The sequence below is a fragment of the Elephas maximus genome, chromosome 23 (assembly GCF_024166365.1).
Source record: "Elephas maximus indicus isolate mEleMax1 chromosome 23, mEleMax1 primary haplotype, whole genome shotgun sequence".
NCBI lineage: Eukaryota > Metazoa > Chordata > Mammalia > Proboscidea > Elephantidae > Elephas > Elephas maximus.
This window is the reverse complement of record NC_064841.1, coordinates 30,553,912-30,578,544: the sequence shown is the minus strand read 5'-3', so window position 1 is coordinate 30,578,544 and position 24,633 is coordinate 30,553,912. Positions and strand designations below refer to the sequence as shown.

The following is a 24,633-nucleotide window of genomic DNA, read 5'->3' as shown; positions in this document are numbered from 1 at the left end:
TATTACTTCTACACACAGTTTACAGGTTGTAGCAGAGTACAGCATATGCTATACATGCTGTCAAGTTTCCTCAACAGTTTTCCCTGTTCTTCCAATATGTGAACACAAGGGGGCATATTACAAACACTTTTTAACCTAGACTTTCATTTATACTCATAGACATAAGTAAGGAAAAAAAGAATCCCTGCATATTTATCTTTGCTATGGTTATTTCAAATAAAATTTTTTTCTCAGATAAAGTAGTATTTATAACTAAAAGCTAGGAATTAAATGCAATTAAATTCATAATAACAGAAAGCAAGATGTAGACCATGTTTGGATCCTAATAAGAACAAAATAACCTAAAAAAGACATTATTTTTTAAATAACTGGAGAAATCTGACTATGGAATTATTATTGTTATGTGTGATACGGCATTGTAGTTGCATAAGAAAATTTACATATTTTTCAGAGATGCACACCGAAGTATATAGTGATGAAATAAAATAAGGGCTATAACTTTCCTTAAAATACTAGAGAGAGAGGACTTCTGGCCAACATGGTGCCACAGACAGAAGCACCACGCCGTCCCTCCACAGCAAAGACCCGTAAAACAGAGACAGACGTCATTCCTGGAACCTGAAGTGCCAAATGGAGAGAGAGAAAGATCTCAGCCAAACACCCAATGGAATAAGAAACTGACAGAGGACTGAGATTGAGGAGAGATATGTGCGGAGGGCCCCATCAGCTAAGGCAGCACAAATTCGCCATCTTGACTCCAGTTGGGGGTCAGCAAACAGGGAGCACGGGAAAGCAGCTTTGAGGAACTCCCAGCAGGAGACAGAGCACCTGGTAACCAGCAATACATGCTCTCCCACCCCCCCTTCACTCCCGCTGCTCTACCTCTGAGCTTACTGGCTGGCTATGGTGGCTTGGCCGGCTGGAAAGTGCAGTGTCTGCGCCGCTTGGATTCGCCCCACCCACGTCAGAGATCAGCGGACAAGGAGTAGGGGAAATCGGCTTCACCAAGTTCCCAGCGGGCGACAGAGCACCCGGGAACAAGCGATATGGGCTTTCCTAGTCCCCCCCCTCCCCCCTTCGGCCTCCTCTGCTTCCCGCCAGCTGCAGTATCTTGGCTGAGAGGCAACTGCTTTGGCCTCAGGCTGCTTGGATTCGCCCTGCCCACACTGGCCGGGCCCCTGAGCTCATATCGCTTCTTTCTGCATCTTTTGGTTTCTTCTGTGCCTCCTACCACCTCCCCCTCCTTTCTCTGGAACACCTGGCTCCGTGTGCCATCTTTCCTTCTTCCTGAAAGGCTCTGAAGCCACGCTCAACTGGGGAACCACTCCCCTGGCCCGTGACACCACGCTTGTGGGATCCCTGGGGCCTTTTTTCCCCCTTGTTTTGCTTTGATCTGTTCTGTTTGTTTTTTTCTTTTTGCAGCTTGGGAGCCCCTTCTAGCCGGGCTGCACTGCACAGCTTAGGAGCCACTCCACCAATCTGTGCAGCCGCATAGGTGGGATCCCTGGGGGCATTTTATTTTTTCTTTTCTCTTTTTCCGTTTCAGTCTATCTTCATTTCTCAGTTCTCCTCTCTCTACACTTACCTTCTTTTCCTGTCTCCTGAATACCTGGTGCTGTGTGATATCTATACCCCTCTCTAGGCAGGCTATACTGTACAGCCTGGGAGCCACTTCACCCATCTTAGCAGCCCTACTGGTGGGACTCCAGGACTCCTGGGGGCTTTTCTTTTTCTCTCTTTTCCAAATTTTTATCTAGTTATTTTTTTCTTTCTTTTTCTCTTTTTCTTTTCACTTTTCGACATTTCTCTGTTTCTCACCTCTCCACTCCAACGGCAAGCTCCCTTGGCACTTTTTTTTTTCCCCCTTTGCTTGCTTGTTTTTGGCTCCTGTTTTTCTCTCCTCTTTCCCACACCCCTATAATGCTCCACACATCACCACCTCTCCTCTTTCCTGCCTACCTGCTCCGTGCACTGAACATCACACCCCCAAGCAGCACAGGAACGGCCTACTGGAACCTGCCCAGCACTGATTCCTGGCCCACCCTGTCAGCCCTAGTACCTGCCACAAATAATCCATCCCAGCCCCACCCCTTCAGCTGGACCTGCCCTGCTGCACCACAGCTGAATGACTCGCTCTGCCCATTGGACAAGGAGATGAAGAGTATCGTGACGACAGACGAGCAAACAACAAAGAGCACATAGCCCACCTGCTCAGACATAACCAAATAAAACAAAAAAGCAGGACAAAACAAACAAATCTACAATCAAGAAAAGAAAATTACTACTGAATGTCCCAAAGACAGCAGACAATATCAAAACATAAAAAAAAAGGACAGGATGGGTCCAGTATGCATCCAAAATAAACACCAGATGACTTTCCAGTAGAAGAAAAGGCACGAGAACTACCTGACAGGGAATTCAAATCTAATATTCAGAGCAATCCAAGAGTTGAAGGAAAAAGCAGACAAAAATGAGGAAAAACACAGACAAATTTTTGGAAAAGGCAGACAAATTCATGGAAAATACAGACAAAAAAGCAGAACAATTCAGGAAAGTAATACAGGAGCAAAATGCCAAAGTAAATTCACAACTAGAAATCTTACAGATACAATTAGAAATCCAAAAGATAAACAACAAGATTTCAGAAATGGGCAGTGTCCAAGAAGGGCTGAGAAGCAGGTTTGAAATGATGGAAGACAGAATCAACGAAATTGATGACAAACACTTGGATAAAATTCTGAGGAAAGATCAGAGAAAAAGAATGAAGAAAAATGAAGAAACCCTGAGAATAATGTGGGATACAGTCAAAAGCAAAAATCTGCAAGTGATTTGAGTTCCAGAGCAGGGAGAGAAAACAGAAAACACAGAGAGGATCATTGAAGAATTGCTGATGGAAAACTTCCCTGATATCATGAGTGATGAAAAGGTGACCACCCAAGAAGCTCAACAAGCCCTGTACAGGATAGACCCCAAAAGAAAAACACCAAGGCGTAGCATAATCACACTCGCTAAACCAAAGAGAAAGGAAAAATCCTGCAAGCAGCCTGAGAAAAATAAAAAGTCACATACTGAGAAGAAACAATAAGACTAAGCTCTGATTATCTCGCAGAAACCATGCAGGCAAGAAGGCAATGGGACGACATATATAAAACCTTAAAAAAAACTGCCGACCAAGAACAATATATCCTGCAAAACTTTAGTTCAAATATGATGGTGAAATTACGACATTTCCAGATAAACAGTAATTAAGGGAATATATAAAACCAAATTTACCAGAATTATTAAAGGGTCGTTCAGTCTGAGAGCAAACAACATCAGACCACATCCTGAATCTAGGACGCAAGATTGTACCAGCCAGACACCAACCTAGGAAATGAACTCTCAAGGACTCTCCAAAACCAAAAGAATTCCAACAGGGGACCAGAGAGGTTAATTGGTAAATGACAACAATGTCAGAACAATAAAAGAGGGAATAAACGGTATAGGTATAGAACTCTCTAATGGAGAGAAAGGCAAGGCGATACCACATAATAATAGACTGGTTCAAGCCTAGGAAGGTAAGGTTAAATTTCAAGCTAACCACAAAGGAAGTTAAACCTACTCAGCAATATGAAGACAAAAAACATACAGGCTCAATAAAAACAAAATCTATAAAAACAAAAGAAATCCACAAACAAAAGGAACTCAGCAGAGGACATTATGCTGAGGGAAATAAGTCAATCACAAAAGGACAAATATTATATGAGACCACTACTGTAAAAACTCATGAAAAGGTTTACATACAAAAATAAACAATATTTGATGGTTACGAGGGAGGGGAGGGCGGAGATGGAAAAACATTTAATACACAAAAGACGAGCAGTAACTTTGGTGAAGGGTAATACAGTACACAATACTGGGGAAGCCAGCACAACCTGTACAAGGCAAGGCCACAGTAGCTCCATAGACACATCCAAACTCCCTGAGGGACCAAATTGCTGGGCTGAGGGCGGTGGGGACCATGGTCTCAAGGAACATCTAGCTCAATTGGCATAACAGAGTTTATAAAGAAAATGTTCTACATTCTACTCTGGTGAGCAGTGTCTGGGGTCTTAAAAGCCTGTGAGAGGCCACCTAGGATACTCCACTAGTCTCAACCTTTCAGGAGCAAGGAAGAATGAAGAAAACTAAAGACACAAGGGAAACATTAGTCCAAATGACTAATGGACCATGTCTACCATGGCCTCTACCAGACTGAGTCCAGCACAAAGAGTTAGTGCAAGGCTACCACCACTGACTGCTCTGACAGGGATCACAGTACAAAGTCCAGGACAGAGCTGGAGAAAAATGTAAAACAAACCTCTAACTCAAAAACAAAGACCAGACTTGCTGGCCTGACAGACTGGAGAAACCCTGAGAGTATGGCCCCCAAACACCCTTTCAGCTCAGTAATGAGGCCACTCCTGAGGGTCACCCTTCAGACAAAGATTGAACAGGCCCGTGGAACAAAACAAGACTAAAGGGGCGCACCATCCCTGGGGCAGGGACTGGAAAGCAGGAAGGAACAGGAAAGCTGGTAACAGGCAACCCATGGTTGAGAAGGCAGAGTGCTGACATATCATGGGGTTGTTAACCAATATCATACAACAATGTGTGTACTGTTTGATGAGAAACTAGTTTGTTCTGTAAATCTTCATCTAAAGTTCAGTAAAAAAAAGAAAAAAAAAAAAAAACACTAGAGAGGGAGATTGAGAGAAAGAAGGTAGGCAGGCAGGTGCGCAAAAGGGATGGATAAAACAAGTATGGCAAAATAATGTTGAAATTCGGTGATAATGTTAGAGTCTGGGTGATTGCAGATTCATTATATAATTCTCTCTAATTGTATCTATGTTTGAAAATTCTCATGGTTAACATTCTTTTAAATAAAAAGTAAAACATAAAATTGAACTCAGTATAAGTTAGCAGTAAGAGTATTACATTCTTTGGAGCCCTAGTGGCTCGGTGGTTAAGAGTATGGCTGCTAACCACAAGGTTGGCAGTTCGAATCCACCAGTAGCTCCTTGGAAAGAAACCCTATGGGACAGTTCTACTCAGTCAGAATCAACTCAACGGCAACTGAGTTATACTCTTTAGAGCCCTAGTGGCTCAGTGGTTAAGAGCTATGGCTGCTAACCAAAAGGTCAGCAGTTTGAATTCACCAGCCACTCCTTAGAAGCCCTATGGGGCAGTTCAACTCTGTCCTATACAGTCACACTGAGTCAGAATCAATTGACCGCAACAGGTTTGGTTTTGGCGTTTTTACTATACTCTTTGCTATCTGGGGCCCAGGTGGCGCAGTGATTAAGTGATAACAGCTGCTAACCAAAAGACCAGTGGTTCAAATCCGCCAGCCACTTCTGGCAACCCTATGGGGCAGTTCTATTCTGTCCTCTAGAGTCGCTGTGGGTCAGAATGGACTTGACAACAATGGGTTTTTGCTATTCAAATAGGGAATAAAATAGTAATGAAAACATTCCAAGTTTATAAAGTACCAACAATGACAGAGGTGCTTTCCTTTTAAGAGTTAGGAAAACTGTGACCAAAGACAATAAATATCACTTTCCTTAACCAAAAGGCTATTTTGCTTAATTTAGCAAAATACGGGTACATTATATATGCTCAATAAATATTTGCAAAATAAATTCATTTTAAATAAAACATACTAATATGCTGAAGATAATTACTTAGATACAGGTGTTAATGCACTCCTGTAGAACCATGACTATACGAAATGCTATTTAAAAAAAAAAAAACATTGCCATCAAGTTGATTCCAACTCACAGAGACCCTACAGGAAAGAGCAGAACTGTCCTATAGGGTTTCCAAGGCTGTAATCTTTATGGAAGTAGACTGTCACATCTTTTTCCCACCGAGTGACTTGTGGGGTAGAAGCGCCCACCTTTCAGTTAGTAGCCAAGCACTTAACCACTTCACCACCAGGGGTCCCTCTAAATGCTATTAAATTACTTACATTGAACTATACCAATTACAAGATCATGAACGGACTCAGTCAGGGACAGTCTCACAAGATGCTCCTAGAGAACAGAGCTAGTTTTTTTTTTTTTTTAATCAGAAATTCAGAATTTCATTCAAAAAAATGCTAAAAGGATTTCCTGATTTTACTAGCAAACTCAAGGTATAAAGTATATCGTTTAATGTTTGCTTGTTTTTCTGCAGTAATTGCATATACCATTTTGACTGCAATGGAATATTCACTATTAGAATAAAGTCTATAAAAAAGGATTCTTCTCTATAATATATAATATTAAGGAGGTTGGGTCATGTTTTTCTCTGTGAGCAAATTTAACCATCTCTTGATTGAAGAGTGCACCCCTAATACAATTGGAATATTCACCTGATGTCAAACATCAGAATGTGGAAGTTGAAAAACCAAACAATCCAGAAACTCTGAATTTCTAAGCAAACTTAGTGAAATATTCATTTTTTACTTAAGTCTGCTTTGAAAAACATAGAAAGTTGGTTGTTTTGATCCTAAAATTCTGAATTCCTTTCTCTCATATGTAATGGAACTTTTCCCACCCACACTCTTTCAAAACTCAAACTGACATCATGCAAATTAACAGCGATCTTGCTATTTTGGGTATTTGGCCGTTAAGAGCCTGTTTAGCTTTCTCATTATTTTGGTCAAATAATGCAATATATGAGACTAAAATAGTAAACACTTTCAAGTGAAAATCTATGTAGGATAAAAAATCCAAGTCCTTTCTCAAGCAGTAAAAGTCGAAGTTAATTTAAAGGGTCTCTGAAGTGAAGCCCACACACCTTCAGCAATCATGTCCTCCATCTCCGTGTCGGATGAATTATCTGCGTGCTTTGTATTGTTCTGTAGTTCCGGCTGAACACACACAGAATTGATCACCTGATTATCCAAAACAGGCCTTTTTTTCATGGGCTGTTCTACTAGCAGAGATGAACGACTCACCTTTAAAAGGGAAAGAGAATAAAGTTTAAAAAGATATTCAGAAATAACTTGTTTTAAAAACCTCTTGCAATGAATAGTACCCGTGATAATTTACTTGTTCAGTCAGTTAGATCCATTCACTAAGTGCTTTATTCCTTAAGGAAAGGTTAGTCAACCTGGACATAAATGCCTTCTTTCAGGTCACCAGTAGTTTGGCTGCTTCAAAGTCTCAGTCAAATGGAACCTAGGATTCCAGTTTAAGTATGTAGTTAAAAAACAGTCTTAAAAACTTAGCAATGGACTTGTATCAGGTGGACACTTGAGACTGTGGTGGCATCTCCTGTCTAGAGGGGAGATGGGAGGGTAGAGGGGGTTAGAAACTGGCAAAACGGTCCAGAAAGGAAAGACTGGAAGGAGGGAGCGGGCTGACTCATTAGGGGAAGAGTAAGTGGGAGTATGTAGTAAGGTGTATATAAGTTCATATGTGAGAGACTGACCAGATTTGTAAACTTTCACTTAAAGCTCAATAAAATTAAAAAAAAAAAAAAAAACTTAGCAATGGTCAAAATAAATACTAATCATCAAGTTATCCTGCATTATGAATACTTCAGTGGCTAAGGCTAACACTGAAAGACAAAGGCAACAATTATCAGCATATTTAGTTTTTTTTTTTTTAACTTTTAAAAAATACTACCTAATTAAGCAGTTCCTCTCTCAAGGCACTGCTTGACTAATTATTTGCCTTCAAAAACTTTAGTTTTTTTCCATGACTGCAACACAAATACAAGATGACCAATAAAGCTTGAATTAGCCAGTATTGTCAATTAATTGATTTGTTTTCTGCAAACAACCTCTAAGATTTATCTTTCATGCACAAAGGTTTTTATTTATAAGGTAATTTCCTCAAGATAGAGCCTCTAAAAAGCAATTACTAGTTTAAAGGTTTTGAACTCTCAGATGACTCACAGTGCACATTGTCAGATCATGTAAAAGACTTCTAAATTAACTAGAAAGTTTTGCTTTCTCCAACAGAGGAATGACTGTGTATTTTACAGATAAAGGAATTGATGTTCAAAGTGTTGGCAGACTTCTTTATAAAAGAGGAATCAGGAGTAGAGATCAAGTCTCCAGACTCCTAATGCAGCAACCTAGTCTACTATAATCACACAAAGAAATGGAAAAACCTTCAAAGATTAATATTAAAATAAACAACAAAAAATTTTCACTGTGTCTAATATTCTTGGTTAAGTCATGAATGCTACTTATTTTAGAAATATTTTCAGCAAAACAGAAATATTTACTGATTCGCTAGTGAGCCCTCAGCTAATCAGAAAAACAGGATGACTAGAACAACATCTTAGTCCTCAAGAATGCTGGCTAAAAGTCTCCAGTATCTGCTACATACAAGACAAAACAGCTAATTGGAAATTTCTACATTTAGCCTTGCAAATAAATCACCACAAACTTTTAAATTTTGTTCACTTTTGTTAATATACTTAATGTATCTGGAATAGAAGTTATTGCTCAAAAATAAACCAATAATGCTGTTAACGGCATATACTTTGAGTAAATAAATTTAAACAATCTTTCTAGAAAATAATTTAGCAATATATATCAAGAGTTTTCTGAATATATATTGGAATGTGATCTAATAATTCTACTTCTAGGAATTTATGCTAATGAATTATTAAAAATGTGGACAATTATATACAAAAAATTTATTTTAGCAGTTTGAACAGTGAAAAAAAGGAAACCTGAATGTCCAAAAATAATGGATTACATAAAAAATGGTTGTCCACAAAGTAGAATATTATGTAACCTTTCAAAATGTTTCCATAATAAAAATATATTTTTATTATTTTATTAACGATATGGGAAAATAAATGCTCAAGATATACTAAGAAGCAGTAGTGTGTGTGTGTGTGCGTGTATAGACACACAGTACTAATACATACAGTACTAATCTTGATCCTATTATGTATATGTGGGATTATTTGTTCCATACATTTTTCGAATTTTCCATTTAGAACATATATTACTTTTGTGATCAGAGAAAAAGTTAAAATTGCCACTAGTGATACTGCTAATAATAGCTATTGCTAGTAAATGCCAAGCACTACACAGAGCAATTCATACACATTAAACTCTCACTACAACCATAACAGCAAAGAATCATGTCTGTCTGCCAGGTGAGTAAAATGAAGATCAGAAAGGTTAAGGGACTTCACAAAAGTTAGTCAGTATGCGGTACAGCCAGGACTCAAACACTGAATCGTGGGGAGAAGAGACTGTTCCTCTACTGACTATCACAATTCTTACAGGAGATCCAAGTTTAACACACACAGAGTAAACAACACAAAGGCAATTTATTGGGTAACCAACTGTTACAATGGAGGATTTTCACTACCCATGAATCTGAAAGTCAAGGGAATCAAAGGCCTTCAAAATAAATATTTCAGGTTTTTGTCTACTTCTTTTTGATGTGTTTTCTCATGATAAATGTTCGCCTCCAAGTATCAGCATATAAATTACACATTAGAACAAAAAAAACCCAAACTTGTTGCCATCGAGTAGATTCCGACTCATGGTGATCCTATAAGTCAGAGCAGAACTGCCCCACAGGGTTTCCAAAGAAGCGGCTGGTGGATTCAAACTGCTGACCTTCTGGTTAGCAGCTGGGCTGTTTAACCACTAAGCCACAAGGGCTCCAAATTATTTTTAAAAAACCCAAACCCAAACCGGTTGCCACTGGAGTCAATTCCAACTCATAGCAACCCTATAGGACAGAGTAGAACTGCCCCAGAGGGTTTCCAAGAAGCAGCTGGCGGATTCGAACTGCTGCCCTTCTGGTTAGCAGCCATAGCTCTTAACCACTACACTACCAGGGTATAACACTTTCAGTAGTAGACGTAGCATTTACATTTTGCACTGAACATTTTAAAGTATTTTTTAAAACCTGATTGAAGGCTGAGATTTAGGAACAATGAGAAAATCTATTTGCTGATTATAAACCATCAACTGGGTGACTTCAGATATATTCCCTTCCCAAGTCACTGGGAAGTTACTATTGTTTGCACTCAAGTTAAAGCTCACAAAGCATCATGTTATATAAGCAACACCATTTTTAAAATAGTACGCGTTAGGTGTCACTTCAATCCCCTTAGGGAAAAAAAAAAAAGAGAGAGGGAAAGGTTTATTCAGTTGGGGTGAATGTCCAACTACCTTTTTCTAGAAATTATAAAATTGATATCCCCATATCCTGAAAATTCTTTCATTTTTTTCCTTAGTTTATACAACTAAACAGCTAGTATAAAATTCTAGAAAAATATCTGGAAATATACAAAGAATAGTATAGAAAGGAAAAGATAGTTCAGGTACAAATTTGACAACTTTTTAAAAAAACAAAATTTTAAGCTTTTTAATATATATATAAAAAAAGAACAGACTAAATCTAAAAAATGAAAATTACATGAATGGTAAGTTTAAAAAATACAAATTTGCTTGCTACTTACAGGAAATGGCTCCAATCCCTCCTGAATCACAAAGCCTTCAATAACATGGGTCAAGATCTGAGGTTTAACAATAGCCTGTGGAGGTTTGTTTTCTATGCTGTGAGTGCTGCTGGGCACAGATGCACCACTCTTCCTTGTAGCCGCAGCCGGAAGCAGAAGCGGAGGTGGAGGAACAGAAGCATGTGAAGGATCTGATGGAGATTTAATTACCGAAGCACTGACTGATGCCACAGCAGGCAAGTCCACTTGTTCTGGAGGGAAAAAAGGGATTAAAAAAAAAAAAAATCTTTAGCATTTTGTCCAGGTAAATATGAAGAGCGTAAAAGAATAAACGCTAACAGCGATAATAGGTAACATCCGGTAGTTTAAAACGCTATTCTAAGAACTTCATATTTATTGTCTCATTTAATCTGCACAATAACCTTATAAGGTATATACTACTGTTATCCCCACTTTACCAAAAAGGGGGTAAATGCTCAAAGTTATCATTCAGGCCTTAGTTAAAAATAACGGTCCCAGAAGACATGAAAAAGTTTTAGAATGTCAGTAATAATTACTAAAATGTTGTTTTCTTTTAATCTGACAGATATTAAATGCCCTATGTTTCTGTTTATATATTTCAAATGGCAGGGAGAAAAGTACTTTGAAAGTATGCTTAAATAAAAAAGGGATCATGAAATGCACAGAATAAGTAGGGATTTTAATGGGTTTACATAGGTCATCACCCTTAATGTCAAGAAGACACACAAACATCAATTTGGGAGAATACTGTAGCACTAAGCAAGTTCAAAACGCTGGGCTGGATCACTGTGATTCCTCCCCTTCAGACTTATGAAGACATAATAAGGCAGAATTAACAGCCCATGATGGAGACTTTACCTACCCAGTCAGTGACACTGACTTTTTACTACCCATACTAAAGTGGAAATATGGAACCAGCTGATATTTAGGAATATCAGTGAGTATAGATATCTGATGGCGAAGGGAGGGAACTCGTGTGTAAAGATAATAACAGTACTCACAGAGTACTTATTATATGCATGATACTGTATTAAGTGCCTTACATGCTGTAACTCATTCAATCCTCATAAGTAGCCTATGGGTAGATACTCTTATCTCCACTTTACAGATGAAGAAACCAAGTCACATAGAGATTAAATAACTTGTCTAAGGGTACACCGCTAGTAACTCTTGGAGCTGGGATACTAATTCAGGCAGTCTGGCTCTAGAGACCATACTCTTAATTGATATGATAAATTCTCTCCATTAGTATGAAATGGATTGATAGCCCCTATCAAAGATGCTCAAAATATACCCAGTTAGGTAGAAGAAAAGAACAGGAATGCCTTGAAGATAAAAAAAAAAAAAAAAGTCAGCTAATCAAAGTACGACAGATCATCTGTGTAGTCTCAGAAACAGAAAAAAAAGCTAAAAGTTCACATTTAATAACTGATGTAATTAATATACAGCTTATAACAGCACTATTACAGCCATAAATCAATCTAGTTCCATAAAATAATCTGCTGAGATAAACATTTTCTTGTTGGAGGGATAAAAAATAAATCTATGGGGAACTGAGACATCATCCCTTACAAGTTTACACATACTTTGTTATGTTGGAAATACAAAACTGCATTAGGTAGAATTTGGTTTGTTCAGAAAATAATGCTTGGTATATGTTCTAATTAATTTTTAGATCATACATACAAATTTGCCAATCTTGGGTAGTCCTAAATGTTTTTAAAAACAGAGATATCACACAAACCAGGGCCTCATCTACCCTGAGAACAGGAGAACTAGATAGACTCAAAAAACACTCTGCCGTATTTCCAAGACTATCACCCTGAGATACCCTTTAAACTTTGAACTGAAACCACTTCCGGAGGTCACCTTTCAGCTAAATAACAGATTGGCTCATGAAATAAATAATATCACCTGTAAGTACTGTGCTTTATTAAAAAAAAAAAAAAAAACACTGCTGCCAAGTCGATTCCAACTCACAGCGGCCCTATAGGACAGAGAAGAACTGCCCCATAGGGTTTCTAAGGAGCAGCTGGTGGATTCAAGCTGCCAACCTTTTGGTTAGCAGCCATAGCTCACCATAGCTCTTAACCGCTGTGCCACCAGGGCGCCTTATTTATGTGTCATGAAATATTATTCTTTTCAACTATTTTAAATATCTAAAAATCACCTTTACCTCATGGGTCATTAAAAAACCTGGCAGACAGAAGGATGTGGCCTGTGTGCTGTAGTTTACCAGCCCCTGATCTAGATAAAAGATATTGATAAATTTTTTTAAATAACAACAACAACAAAAAAACATGTATTTTGGGACCTACACACTGAGCTACAGACTATATTAATGTTTTAGTAAAATATCTAGAATTCACTCAAGGGGACTGGATGAACCCCTACAAGTATTCCCGAGATAATCTTTAAACCTTAAACCAAAAATATCCCATGAAGTCACCTTAAAACTGAACAATATTTAGCTTAACTAGTAAAAAAAGGTCTTCCTTGAGCATTGCGCTTTTTTAAGAACTATCTATATGGGATCAAAGTGACAACAGCAACTCAAAACATTAGACAGGAACCGTTGGGGATGGTGAGTTTATGTTAATGAGGGAGGAACAACTCAGAAAAGGACGCTGAAAATGGTTTCACAACACCAAAAGTGTAATCAAAATCACTAAACTATACATGTAGAAACTGTTGAATTTGTGTATGTTTTGCTGTGCATATTCTCAAAAAGAACAAAAAATCCTGTGGAACACACTTACACAAATTATCCCATTACTAACATTTATCAAACAGAATACTGCCCTAAATCTAGGAATTTGCTCACCTAACAAAGGATGTTCAGAAGTCAGGTCTTCTCTCCCCACAGTGATAGCTGCTGGAGACAAAGTGGGTGGTGGTGGGGTTCTGTCCATCCGGACACATTCATCTGCCTCTTCTGGCATTTCTTCTTCACATACATCTTCTACTTGATAAACCTGTAAAGACAAACCACGCTGCCTTCCGACGTTCTCCAAAACACGTTTCATGAAGTGTTCTTAATTAAAAAAAATCAAATTCTAAGTGTTTTAAATGAAAAAAAAAAAAGTTAAAATGACTATTCTGACAGTTTGAAAGGAAAACTCTGAAATCGCTGTAACAAAGTTTTTCATAATACTTGACAATATTTTACTAAAAGCAAGCTATGGATCTGTATCTAGGGTAAAAATCACAAAGGTTTCTGAAAATATAGTCATATTGGGACATATTTTTAATTTTGAGAATTTTTATTTTCACACTCAAATAACTATTTTGGGAATTACGCTATTGCTTCTGTTAACTTCTACTGTTCGCAAATCAAAACAGATACTTATATTTTTCAGAGGGATGCTAAGTAAATATCCAAAATGACACATAATATATCAAGAAACATATTGCACCTCAGGCTTTTCTTCATTATTAGTATGTGAATTAAAGATTAAATCATGGAAAATAACATCTGCGTGCCTACAAAAAAGGTATGTAATTATATCTTTTCCTTTTTTTGTTGTTCTACTCAAGAATCTAATGAAGAATTTTTATAAGCTACCATCAGGTAAAAAGAAAATATGTTCTTGAAATAGTATCTACACAAACACACACACACACACACACACACACACACACACACACACACACACCCCCAAGCCATCTGACATATTAGTTTTAGTTCTTTACTATTGCTCTACACTTTTGTGGAAAAGTTTTAAAGTCTTTAACTACCTTCTTATACAATTGTCAAGATTATAGAAGACAGAATCAAAAAACACTCTGAGGAGGCAAAGAACTAAAAATAAGTGAACTTATTACTAATGTTTCATTAAACTTAAAGCTTAATTTTCAAAGTGCACTTCTAGAGACTGATATAGGTATTTAATTTGTCATCATTTTTAATTTATTTAGCCTTTACTTATGAAAGACAGGTCACTAAAAACAAAACCACAAAACGGTTCACCTCCCTTCTTTTATATGCAAAGATTATTATTTAAATTTACGATGATTTTTTGAAGATTATTTAACTAAACTGATTAATATTTCCAATACACGTTAATGAAATAAAAAACCTCTAAGCAACATTAAAGAAAAATAATTTTTTTCTAATATTGTATGTATTTTTAATTAAGCTATTGAAAAGGTTTGATGATTTGAAGTATATAAAATTAAATATAAAAATGATCAAGATTTCAGAAACCAGCATAAACAACGTGCTATAAAAGGAACGATGAAATTTCACTTACAAAGGAATAGCTTAACAAGTGATGGAGTTTAAAAAAAAAAACACTAAGTTTTCAATTCTCTAGTTAAAACAACTTTTTTTTGCCTTTTTTGAAACTTAAAAATACTACTGTTACTGATTGTTATTTTTACCAAATATCTAGAACTGCGATCCAAAACAGCTACTAAGTAGACAAAATTTTTTTAAGTTATTTGTTCACAATTCTACTTCTCAAAACCTGTTTTATTTACCAAAAGAGATCCCTTGTCTCATGTCTGCCTGGATCCTTAGATGTGAAGGCAGTCATTATGGAACAATGCAACAATGATAGCTGCTAGTATCTGTTCATGACAATAAAAAAATTTTGATAATATCCAATACGGGGGAAAGTCATTCCCCAAAAAGCATCCTTGAGGTTAAAGAACAAAAAGACTTTCTAGTGAGGGCTATCTGCTGTAGTAGTGATCCATTAATTCACTACTACAAGGCGACAGGGATGTTGATTCAGATGTAATTAAACAAGTATGGTTTTATCAACCAAGTCAATTATATCTATGTAGCACTCCTTTATTAGATATTATTTTTCTTTCCAAAATCATTATCTTTTCTTAAAAAGCTGAAACTCTGTAATCTCATTGCTGTCACATTTATGCAAACATAAGCTACAGAATCTTTTAAGGAATCAAAGTTTCATCATGCATAGAATCCTGATTTTTTTTTTAAATGAAGGATTATTAAAAAATGAAAAGCCACAACACAAACAGTATATTTTAAAATAATCATTAACAAATATGCTAAAATACTTCTCATTCTTTAAAGTTAAGCCTCACTATACATACTTTCTTCCAAATTTCTCATACATACTTTCTTCCAAATTTCTCCAGTAAAGGAAAAATTAGTTAATGAACAAAAGAAGCAGGCAAAGGCAAATCTGTCGCAGACATCTGGCACCATCAGCATTAAAAGAAAAAAAATCTAGATGCAACAACTAAAATATTGAATAAAGAGAAAAAACGAAGGTTTTGCTCACAAGATCAGTTTCTGTTTAGCTAGAACCATTTTAAAGATAGCAAGACTGCCAGACTTGCCCCGTTCCCATCTGTCTCTCTTCCTAAACAAACTGAGGAACATTTGTTTAGTAGTTCTAAATTATCTACCTCATCATATCTTATTTATCATACGCTAATGTCAATGAAAATTCACCCTTTTCAAAATTTCACACCTCTTACAAAATAAATGTATCCTGTGGTGCAGCGGTTAAGAGCTTGGCTGCTAACCAAAAGGTCAGCAGTTCAAATCCACGAGCTGCTCCTTGGAAATCCTATGGGGCAGTTCTACTCTGTCCCATAGGGTTGCTTTGAATTGGAATCGACTCAATGGCACATAAGAACAACATTTAAATGTTTCAAAATAACCAGAAAGGGGTAATTTGTGAAGAACTATTTTGATTAAACTTAAAAAAAAAAAAAAGTTGCCAAAGATAATAAAAGAAAAATAGAGCAATTTAATTAACAGAGCTACAGTACTCAAATAAAGTTAAAATATAGTATGGGAACAGCTACAGCAAATATAATGATCATACCAGTGAGAGCAGAGAACATTATGGTTTTCATTAAAAAAAAAACAAAAAACTTCCAAAATGAGATAAATTTTTTCTTAATTAAAAAGGAAGAGGGTGAGAAGTGACAAAAGTGGACCTCAAATGTTGTCAGCTTTAATTTAATTAGTTTCAAAGTATATCTGTGATATTTTTATTCCAAATATCTTCCACCGAAGTTACTCTAATAAAAACAATTAAAAAAATATAAGGAATATAAAGACATTTTATTTTTAACTTGAAAAAATCACTGAACTAGAAAGTGAGAAAAATTATATTTGATTTCTTTGAAGGTACTACACACACTTCTTAAATCCATGTCTTTATGTTACAATGCCCATTGCAAAGTCTCCAAAAACCCATTAAAAGAAAACATGGTAATGAAATGACAAACATTTCTAGATTTCCACTGATGTTTTGTCAAGTTCTCTTTTTAATAAAACTGAATGGGAAGTGGGCATTCAATCTCCTTATGTCTACTGAGGTCAGTCAGAATGGTAATTAAAAATCTATACATTTTCATCCTGAGAACCAGAATGTCTCCCATTAATGACCAGACTTCTAAACTCCTCTCCTTTCTGAGCTACAAGTTTTTAACCTTTAAGGGGTAAAGCTCTTCAATGAGATTTGATATAATACCTCCCTTTGAGAAGATTCTTTTCCTCAGTTAGAAATTAATTATGAATTTGATCATTCTGAGTAAACCTTTAGTGACTGCAGTTTTTATTGTAAATTATTTTGTAAATAAAAAAAACCCTTCGGAAAACGTTTAAAGTAAAAATTGCTCAAGATAATTTTCCTTTCTAGGCAAGATGCGCTGTTTTAGAGGTTTATTCTGACAAACCTTACTACATCTCAATTATTCAAAATCTGTACTCCTCCCAATGGATTTTTTATCCTCAATATTAAATTCAGCCATTGAAATTTTGAGCTTTTTAAATGAGAAACATTTTAAGTATATATTTCCTTAGAAATAAAAATTTAAGTTTAATAATTCTACAAAATGGTCTACAGTTAATTTTTTTGTAAAGTTGGACTCTTTCCTAGAATCAATGCTTTTTATAAAATTTTAATTACAAAACACATATTTACCAAAAAATCACATCCTATAAGTATACCTCCGCCTTGAAACAAAAGCCCCTTAAGGCCCAGAATTCCAGAATGCATATAACCAAAAGATTAGCTAGAGAAATCATAAGTTTAAGAACATACAAGCCAACAGAAGGGATCTATGAAGGATAATCACCTTAAGAGAAAAAACTTTGTGCAGATGACACTGGTTCAAATGCATTCCCTTGGGGAAAAAAAATCAACTCTGTAAAGATAGCAGATGGATTTGTTTAAATAGTAATAAAATTAACGAGGGACTTTCATAACCATCAAACCACAATTATCAAGCATGCAACCATACTACAACAAACAATGGCTTTTTTTTTTTTTGGCCTATATAGCATGTTTGTCAGACACTGACATCTGGAGATTTCAAGCTTTTTAAATTCACAGGCATTTAGATCTAGCTATGTAACACAATGTGGGAAACAACAGTTTTTACTTTCAGTTCAGCAAGAAAGTCAAAGAGCTTCCAAGGGCTTACCACTGGTGGATCAACAGGTGCTGGCGGTTGTACTTGTAGGTTTACCGCAACAGTCTGTGGAGGGGGAAGAGTCTGAAATGGCAACTGGACCAAAGCTTCTGCAGCTGGAAGCTCCTCTTCTGACACCAAGGCATTCTGCACCAAAACCTGGCCCTGGGACAGAATTTCAGGCTGCACTTGTAAAGACTGCATAGACTGCAGGGGCAGTGGTGGAATCTGAGCTGGAGGAGATGTCGACATCTGTGGAGGGGTTGCAATTGGGATTGGAGAGGACTGCAGGGTTGAATATTGCTGGTGTGATGTCGGAGATACAATCTGCTGACCTGGGGACACCAAGGCAGACTGCTGAACAGGGCCAATATGTACGACAGGGGAAGCTGGAAGCGGAAGATGGGATGGAAGATTCAGCTGGGCTGTAGGCTGCACCTGATTTGCAGTGGACTGCTGCAAGTTTGAGCCTGGCTGGAGGGCTGATGAAACGAGAGGGTGTGGCTGAATCAGTGCTTGTGGATGAATAATTATAGTAGGAGACTGACTTGGTGAGTGAGGTGGTGGAGGAGACACGACTACAGACTGCTGCGCTGACTGCGACTGGCCGGGAGACATTGCTAGAGGAGGAGGATGGCTCTGAATTGGCGAACAATGTTGAGACTGGGCATTACTGGGAGCCTGAGGAAGGCCGTGGTTTTGGAGTGGTATACAGTGTTGGGATGGGGGTGGGTCTTGAGTTGGATTCTGAAGTGTGACTGGCTGAATCTGCTGCTGCTGCTGCTGTTGTAGTATCAGCTGATGGTGGGAAACCTTGGGAGGTGGTGAATGAAGAGGAATTTGTTGATGTTTTATTAGAGAATGAGGCTGAATTGGAGAATATGAAGCTGTGAGGGAAAAAAATGAAAATTAGTATTTATTTCAAAATAGCACATATTTTTAAATAAATCTAGAGGAACGTTTTCACATCAAAAGGTTATAATCATCAGAAATCTATTATAAGTCTTTCAGACAAGACGGTTTTGAAAATTTAGTGACAAACACCTTTTCCTTGGAAAACTACAAAGATTTTGTAAATTAAGCTGTACTGCGGTTAAGTTCCAAAAGAAAACTGCATGAAACAATTGATTCATAAATCTGAATCTACACATAATTTATTTTTTTATTAAACTGTTAAAGTCTCCAGGACATCAGCATTAACCTTTGGCAAAGCTTATCTACTTGAATTTTTTCTTTGGGTGGGAAGGGGAAGAGACATACTGAACGAACAAAGCACACATAACTTCAAAATCACAAAATTGCTACACTAAAATCAGGAACTAAAGGTCTCACACTCACATCTGTGTAACATGCAATAACCAAGGTAATTACTTATAAAATGTTCCAAATAAGCTCTCAAATTTTAGCTAAGATGAAGAGTTTGTATTATTTGAACCAGAAAAGAGACAATGTTTTGTATAATAGTTTAACTCCACAAATTAAGCAAAAAACCCATGTATAAATGCTGTAGTACAGTTAAACAGTGACTGTAACTAAGAACTGAAACCTCGGGGGCCACTCCAACCTTAGGAGAGGGCTAGTCTTGCCGGCAGAGAGAATGCAACAATCAGAAGCGCCTGCTTTCTAGTAAACGATCTCGTTTACTCCTCTCCCCCCCGCCCCCCGCCCCCCCAACCACCACCAACACACACACACACAAACTCCAGTAATCTAAGTGACGGTATTCTTTTCTCCACAAAGAAGCCACTCCCAACAGGACTAACACATGTCAGAATTAGCATAATCAAGTTGTAAGCAGCTCCCCATCAATATGCCTCTTCTGTGCACTGGTGCGTCTGTTTACACTGAGGGAAATGCTGCTGAAATCCTCCCTATCTAAATAAGAATGGAAACTGGGGTCACTAGAAGAAAAGCTGAAATGACATCTTAATACTAAAATATGTACATTTAAATAGCTGTAAAAATCATACACATTTAAAATGGCTCTAAAGACAGCGCAGAATTTTTTCTTAAACTCATTGTTAAGATAAAGGCTATAACACTTTGCATCTATTTCTACATTCAACCACATTTCTGCCAATAGCCTAGTAAATAAAAACTTCCAACTTTTTTTTTTTTTTTTTTTAACATTTTTGCATTTGGTTGGTATTATTTAAAATCTGGGGTCTTCCTTAAAGGAAGAAATTAACATCTGATTAACATCTCAGGAAAAAGGCATTTCGAAGGTCTGACAGAGGCACACTTAATTGTCAAAAAATAGAAATTAGGTCTGAAATCTAACAAAACCATTTTCATATATTAACTAGACTGGCACTTCTAACTAAGACTGATAATTTTATGTCAGTACTTCACAAATGTGTTGATAAATACTCTATATTATATGGCACTCCAAAAAAGGTGAATTAATAAAATCTTGGATCTTTATAAAGCGCTTTTTCTCCAGGGGGCTCAAGGTGCTTTCACATCTCTTCCATTTGTCCGCACAAAATGCCTGTCAAGTGGGTCAGTATAATTATTCCCCTTTTAAAGATAAGGAAATGGATTTTTTATGAGCATAACAGGAAAGGCATACATTAATTCAATTTTTAAAGTAAAGTTATAATTAAAATTCACCATATTCTTGAAGTACAATGGAATTATATCCACTAGAATAACAATTCTTTTTGTGCTCTAGCAAATAAGGAATCTTTTTATGTAATTGATAGATTAAGTCCATCCTTTCACCTAAATTAAATGTTTCTCGCATCAGAAATCAACTAACACATACATTACAGAATAATTACGAGGATATTTGAAAAATACTTCTGTACAAGAAAAGCCATAGTACTCTGGAGAATCATAGCATGGTTGCTAATTTTTCTAATTTTAATAAATACTTAAGAGTGGCCTTATATTAGGAGAATTAATGATTAGCACCATCTCTCACATATGTATAACTTGTTATTGTTTACAACAATATATATTATTTTGTTCAATCATTACAACAATCTATCAGGTACACAGGATACTACACTAATCCAACATATTAAAAAAATATATATTACAGGTGAAAAAATTCTAAGTAGCTAAGTGGCTTGCCTGAAATCACCTGGTTATAAAAGGGCAGAGCTGGGTCTCAAAGAACCCACAATCCTAACTGAGTCTAGGGCCCTTTTCACTACACACTGAAATAATGTCTACAAAAAACAGTACTGGTATATGTATTTTCCAAGTAAACTGACAGCATAAAAAGCTCTAAAAACTGCTATAAAAAAAAGAACTTCAGTACTAGTAGAGTTCATCATAATTTCCAGACTTTTGGCTAAAGTTTCCCTTTAATTGATGTATTAAAAATAGAATTATTAACTATCAAGTGCGAACTCCACCTTCAGAGAGAAATGATGAAGAAAAACTAAATGCTTTTAGCCCCCTAGAAATAACATATAAGGAAACAATAACCGTTTTCATTATAATCATCAGGCTATACTGCCTTGGAATACAAGTAGATTTTTTTATGTTTGAAAATGATCTTTAGGAACAGGCATGTTTTTAATCAGAGAAAAGGACAAATTACCAATTCTAGAATCTCTCAAAAACAGCTTCCCATTAACTTCCACTCAATGACAGCAGAAAAAGTAAAAGGGCGAAAAATACAGCTGTTGCCTCACCAGAAGATACAAATTGCTCTGAATAACTGCAGCGTGCTGCTTAAACAGAATGTTTAAGTTTGGTAGCTGCAACGGTTTACGAAGTTCAGGAATAAATGTTCCCTGGTTTTATTTCTGACACCGTGTAATACTGAGGTTGGTTAATATGTCTAAAATCTAATTTTGGAATTGCAATTGTCCCTCAATGCAGGAGATTCTTTGATGGTTTTTGGCTCACTGGTCTCCTCCACACCTACAAAAAATATTGGCCATCAGAACAAGGCAAACTATAAGGCTATTATCACACTATCAGTGAAAGGGGGAAGAATACATTGCAACTTGGAAGCAGGTATTGAGAGTTCAGGGATACTGCGAATCTGAAAGCAGATCTCCTTGTCTGAACTAACCCTGAAACAGTTTCCAGCTTTCTCTGAAGGTACCATTGTCTTAGGAAGGAAATTAACCTGCCCTTCATTATCATCTATCAAAACTATAGGAATCACTAGAAATTGTCCCCTGAGCAGTCATTCCAAGTACAGTGGTTCGTGCTGCTCCACAGTGACTCTTTCTGTCAACACTGGCTAGAAGCTGGTCTGAGGCTGAGAATACTCTGGACAGTGCAGTGCAAAAACCCAGTTACCAAGCCATAGAAAGCAGAGTCTGACACACAGAGGTTTATACAAAAGAATTCAAGCCTATCGATTCACGAGCGGATTTGCTAATGTATGCATCATAACAAAGCCTACACTTACCTAGGATTCAGATTTAACAATCAGCAGAGTAATACTGAGCGTGAACAGGAAAAATCGTGCTGTAATTTCTAAAACCAAATGGAAAAATGGATCCTGAACTATTAATCCAACAAATATTTACTCTCACGTAAAGTAGAGGGTCAGCAAAAAAGAGGATGACCCTCAACGAGATGGACAGACACGGTGGCTGCAACAATGGGCTCAAACACAGCAACAATTTTGAGGATGGTGCAGGACTGGGCTGTGTTTCGTTCTGTTGTACACAGGGTTCCTATGAGTTGGAATCGACTCAATGGCACCTAACAACAACAACAAATTTTATGTAAGTAGATATAAGGCACAACTAAGTGCTATCAGAATGCGAAGATGAAAAGGTGACTCTGAAAAAGCATTCAATGAGTTAAGAAATATAAAGTGCTAAAATAGTGCCTGACACATAAGTGCTCAATATTATTATCCTACCCTCAAGGAGCTTTATTCCCTAGAGCTAGGATCGATAAAAGAAAAAGTACCACAAGGGAGCATCAAAATGTTAAAGAAATTCAGAATGATAGGAGAATTTAACTAGGGGAATCAGACAACTCCAAGATTTTGAGATTGGACAATGCAGAGTGTACAGGCAATATTAGCACATAGAGGAAGCATGAAAAGAGAAATCAGTTTACGTGGAGGAAGGCAGACTTCCGTAACGTAAAATAAATCTTTTTAAAAAGTAAAGCAGAGTTACAAAAGGACATAAGGAAGATGCTTACCTGATGATGTTGCTGTTGTCTCAAAGGAGGATTTTTTAAATGTAAGTGAGATGTCTAGCCAAGTGCATCTCACACATATACACACTCTCAGTAAAGATTGAGTATAAAAAGCTATGCAGATATATTAAGAATAGGGGAGACCTAAGTATGCTTGAGAAGTAAAGGAAAGCATCTAGCATGAGAGAGACAAACCCTGTGACTACTGGAGAAGGTCAGGAGCAGATAAATGAAGATGTGACCAATGATACAAGCAAATGGTGCTGACGTTACAGAAGAAAACAGATAATCCTTTATTTTACGAGAAGTGAAGAAAGCTCAACACTGGGAAATTCTGAGATGAAGAGTTGAGATGGTAAGGAAGCTCACTCTGGATGGCTCTAACATTTTCGGCATGAGAACCATGAGTGAAGGTTCTCGGTAGACTGTGAAAGGGAACACAGGTGGAATTCAAAGCTTACTGAGAATGAATGAAAAAAAACTTAGGTTAATTCCCCGACTTCTTCCTCTCAGAGATGAAATCAGAGAAAGGGGAAAAAAACACGGTAAGGAAAATAATTATGCATAACCCTTATTTTTGAAAAGAGACAAATTCCTCCCCACTGATTTGAAATATACGCTTGCTTTTTTTATAAGCTTTTAATTTCATTCCACTAAAACTACAGGCAAATCTTTCGTTTAAAGCTAAAACGATTTAGTGATATGATAAGGTACACTGTTAGCTCTTAAAAAAGTGAGACCACTACATAACGAAGATGTTAATCAAATGCCAATTTCCAAAAATGTCTATTTTACTGTTATAATTTGTTTTAGTTATTGGGCTTTTCTAATTTTTTTAAGTGACAATACTGAAATGTCCTTTTTGAATTCATAAAATTCACATTTTAAACTTTGAAAAGTATTATTTTTATTCAAGTAATACACATCCTTTGTTTTTCTCTGCCTGCTAAGAAAATTAATAATGTAACCATTTTCAATAAAAGTTTTATCCCACCTGGTGCTATTAATTGGTGAATACTTGATGTTCGGGTGACAGCTGTGCTTCGTGACTCCAGACTTGAACTCTCTCCTTTCTTATTACTTTCTGGAGAAGGATCTCGTTGGCTGATTTTAGAACTGGTCACAGTTGTTTTGTTATGGCAAATTGTCAGTGACTGAGTTTGACCAAGGCTTTTCGGTGGACCATTCTGTGAGCTAGATAATACACCCAACTTCTGGCTGCGTAATGTTAAATTCTGAACCTAAGAACCACATAACAGAAAATCAGGATGAAAACAGGTGGTTTTAAACAATGTGGTAATCATTGCCATTATAACTATGGCAACACATTTATATCCCACTTTTCATACATAAAGCTCCAAGCACTTGAAACAAATGATTAACCCTGAAGAAAAGGGGAATTGTTATTATAAGTTGCCACATCTTAAATAAAAAGTGGAAATTTTTTACAAAGACATTAAGAGAAAGAATCCAAAGAGCTAAAGGAAAACAGGTGTGTGTGCATGTGTTGCAAATGAACTACAAACATGAGGCAATTACTCTGAGCATACTACATTTTAATGTTAACAGCTCTAACTGTAGAAATTATAAAGGGATGCTAATCTTGCAAGTAAAGAAACTTAA

General features: G+C 36.7%; 1 protein-coding gene across 10 annotated transcripts in view; it reads right to left on the bottom strand.

The window, feature by feature from the left end:
- Window positions 1-24,633, bottom strand: part of PHC3 (polyhomeotic homolog 3) — an 86,434-nt gene that overhangs the window by 20,829 nt on the left and 40,972 nt on the right. For 8 of the 10 annotated variants that reach the window (XR_007515124.1, XM_049867711.1, XM_049867715.1 and 5 more), the window contains 6 exons: window positions 24,005-24,251; window positions 17,896-18,770; window positions 17,548-17,595; window positions 13,298-13,448; window positions 10,453-10,703; window positions 6,802-6,961 (listed from right to left, as the gene is read on the bottom strand). Coding sequence is in view for 9 of the 10 variants with exons in the window: in XM_049867711.1 (XP_049723668.1) it covers window positions 6,802-6,961; window positions 10,453-10,703; window positions 13,298-13,448; window positions 17,548-17,595; window positions 17,896-18,770; window positions 24,005-24,251 (1,732 nt within the window). In the remaining variant the exon portion in view is untranslated. The remainder of the gene's footprint in view (window positions 1-6,801; window positions 6,962-10,452; window positions 10,704-13,297; window positions 13,449-17,547; window positions 17,596-17,895; window positions 18,771-24,004; window positions 24,252-24,633) is intronic. The other 2 variants (XM_049867714.1, XM_049867716.1) reach the window with 1 other exon arrangement.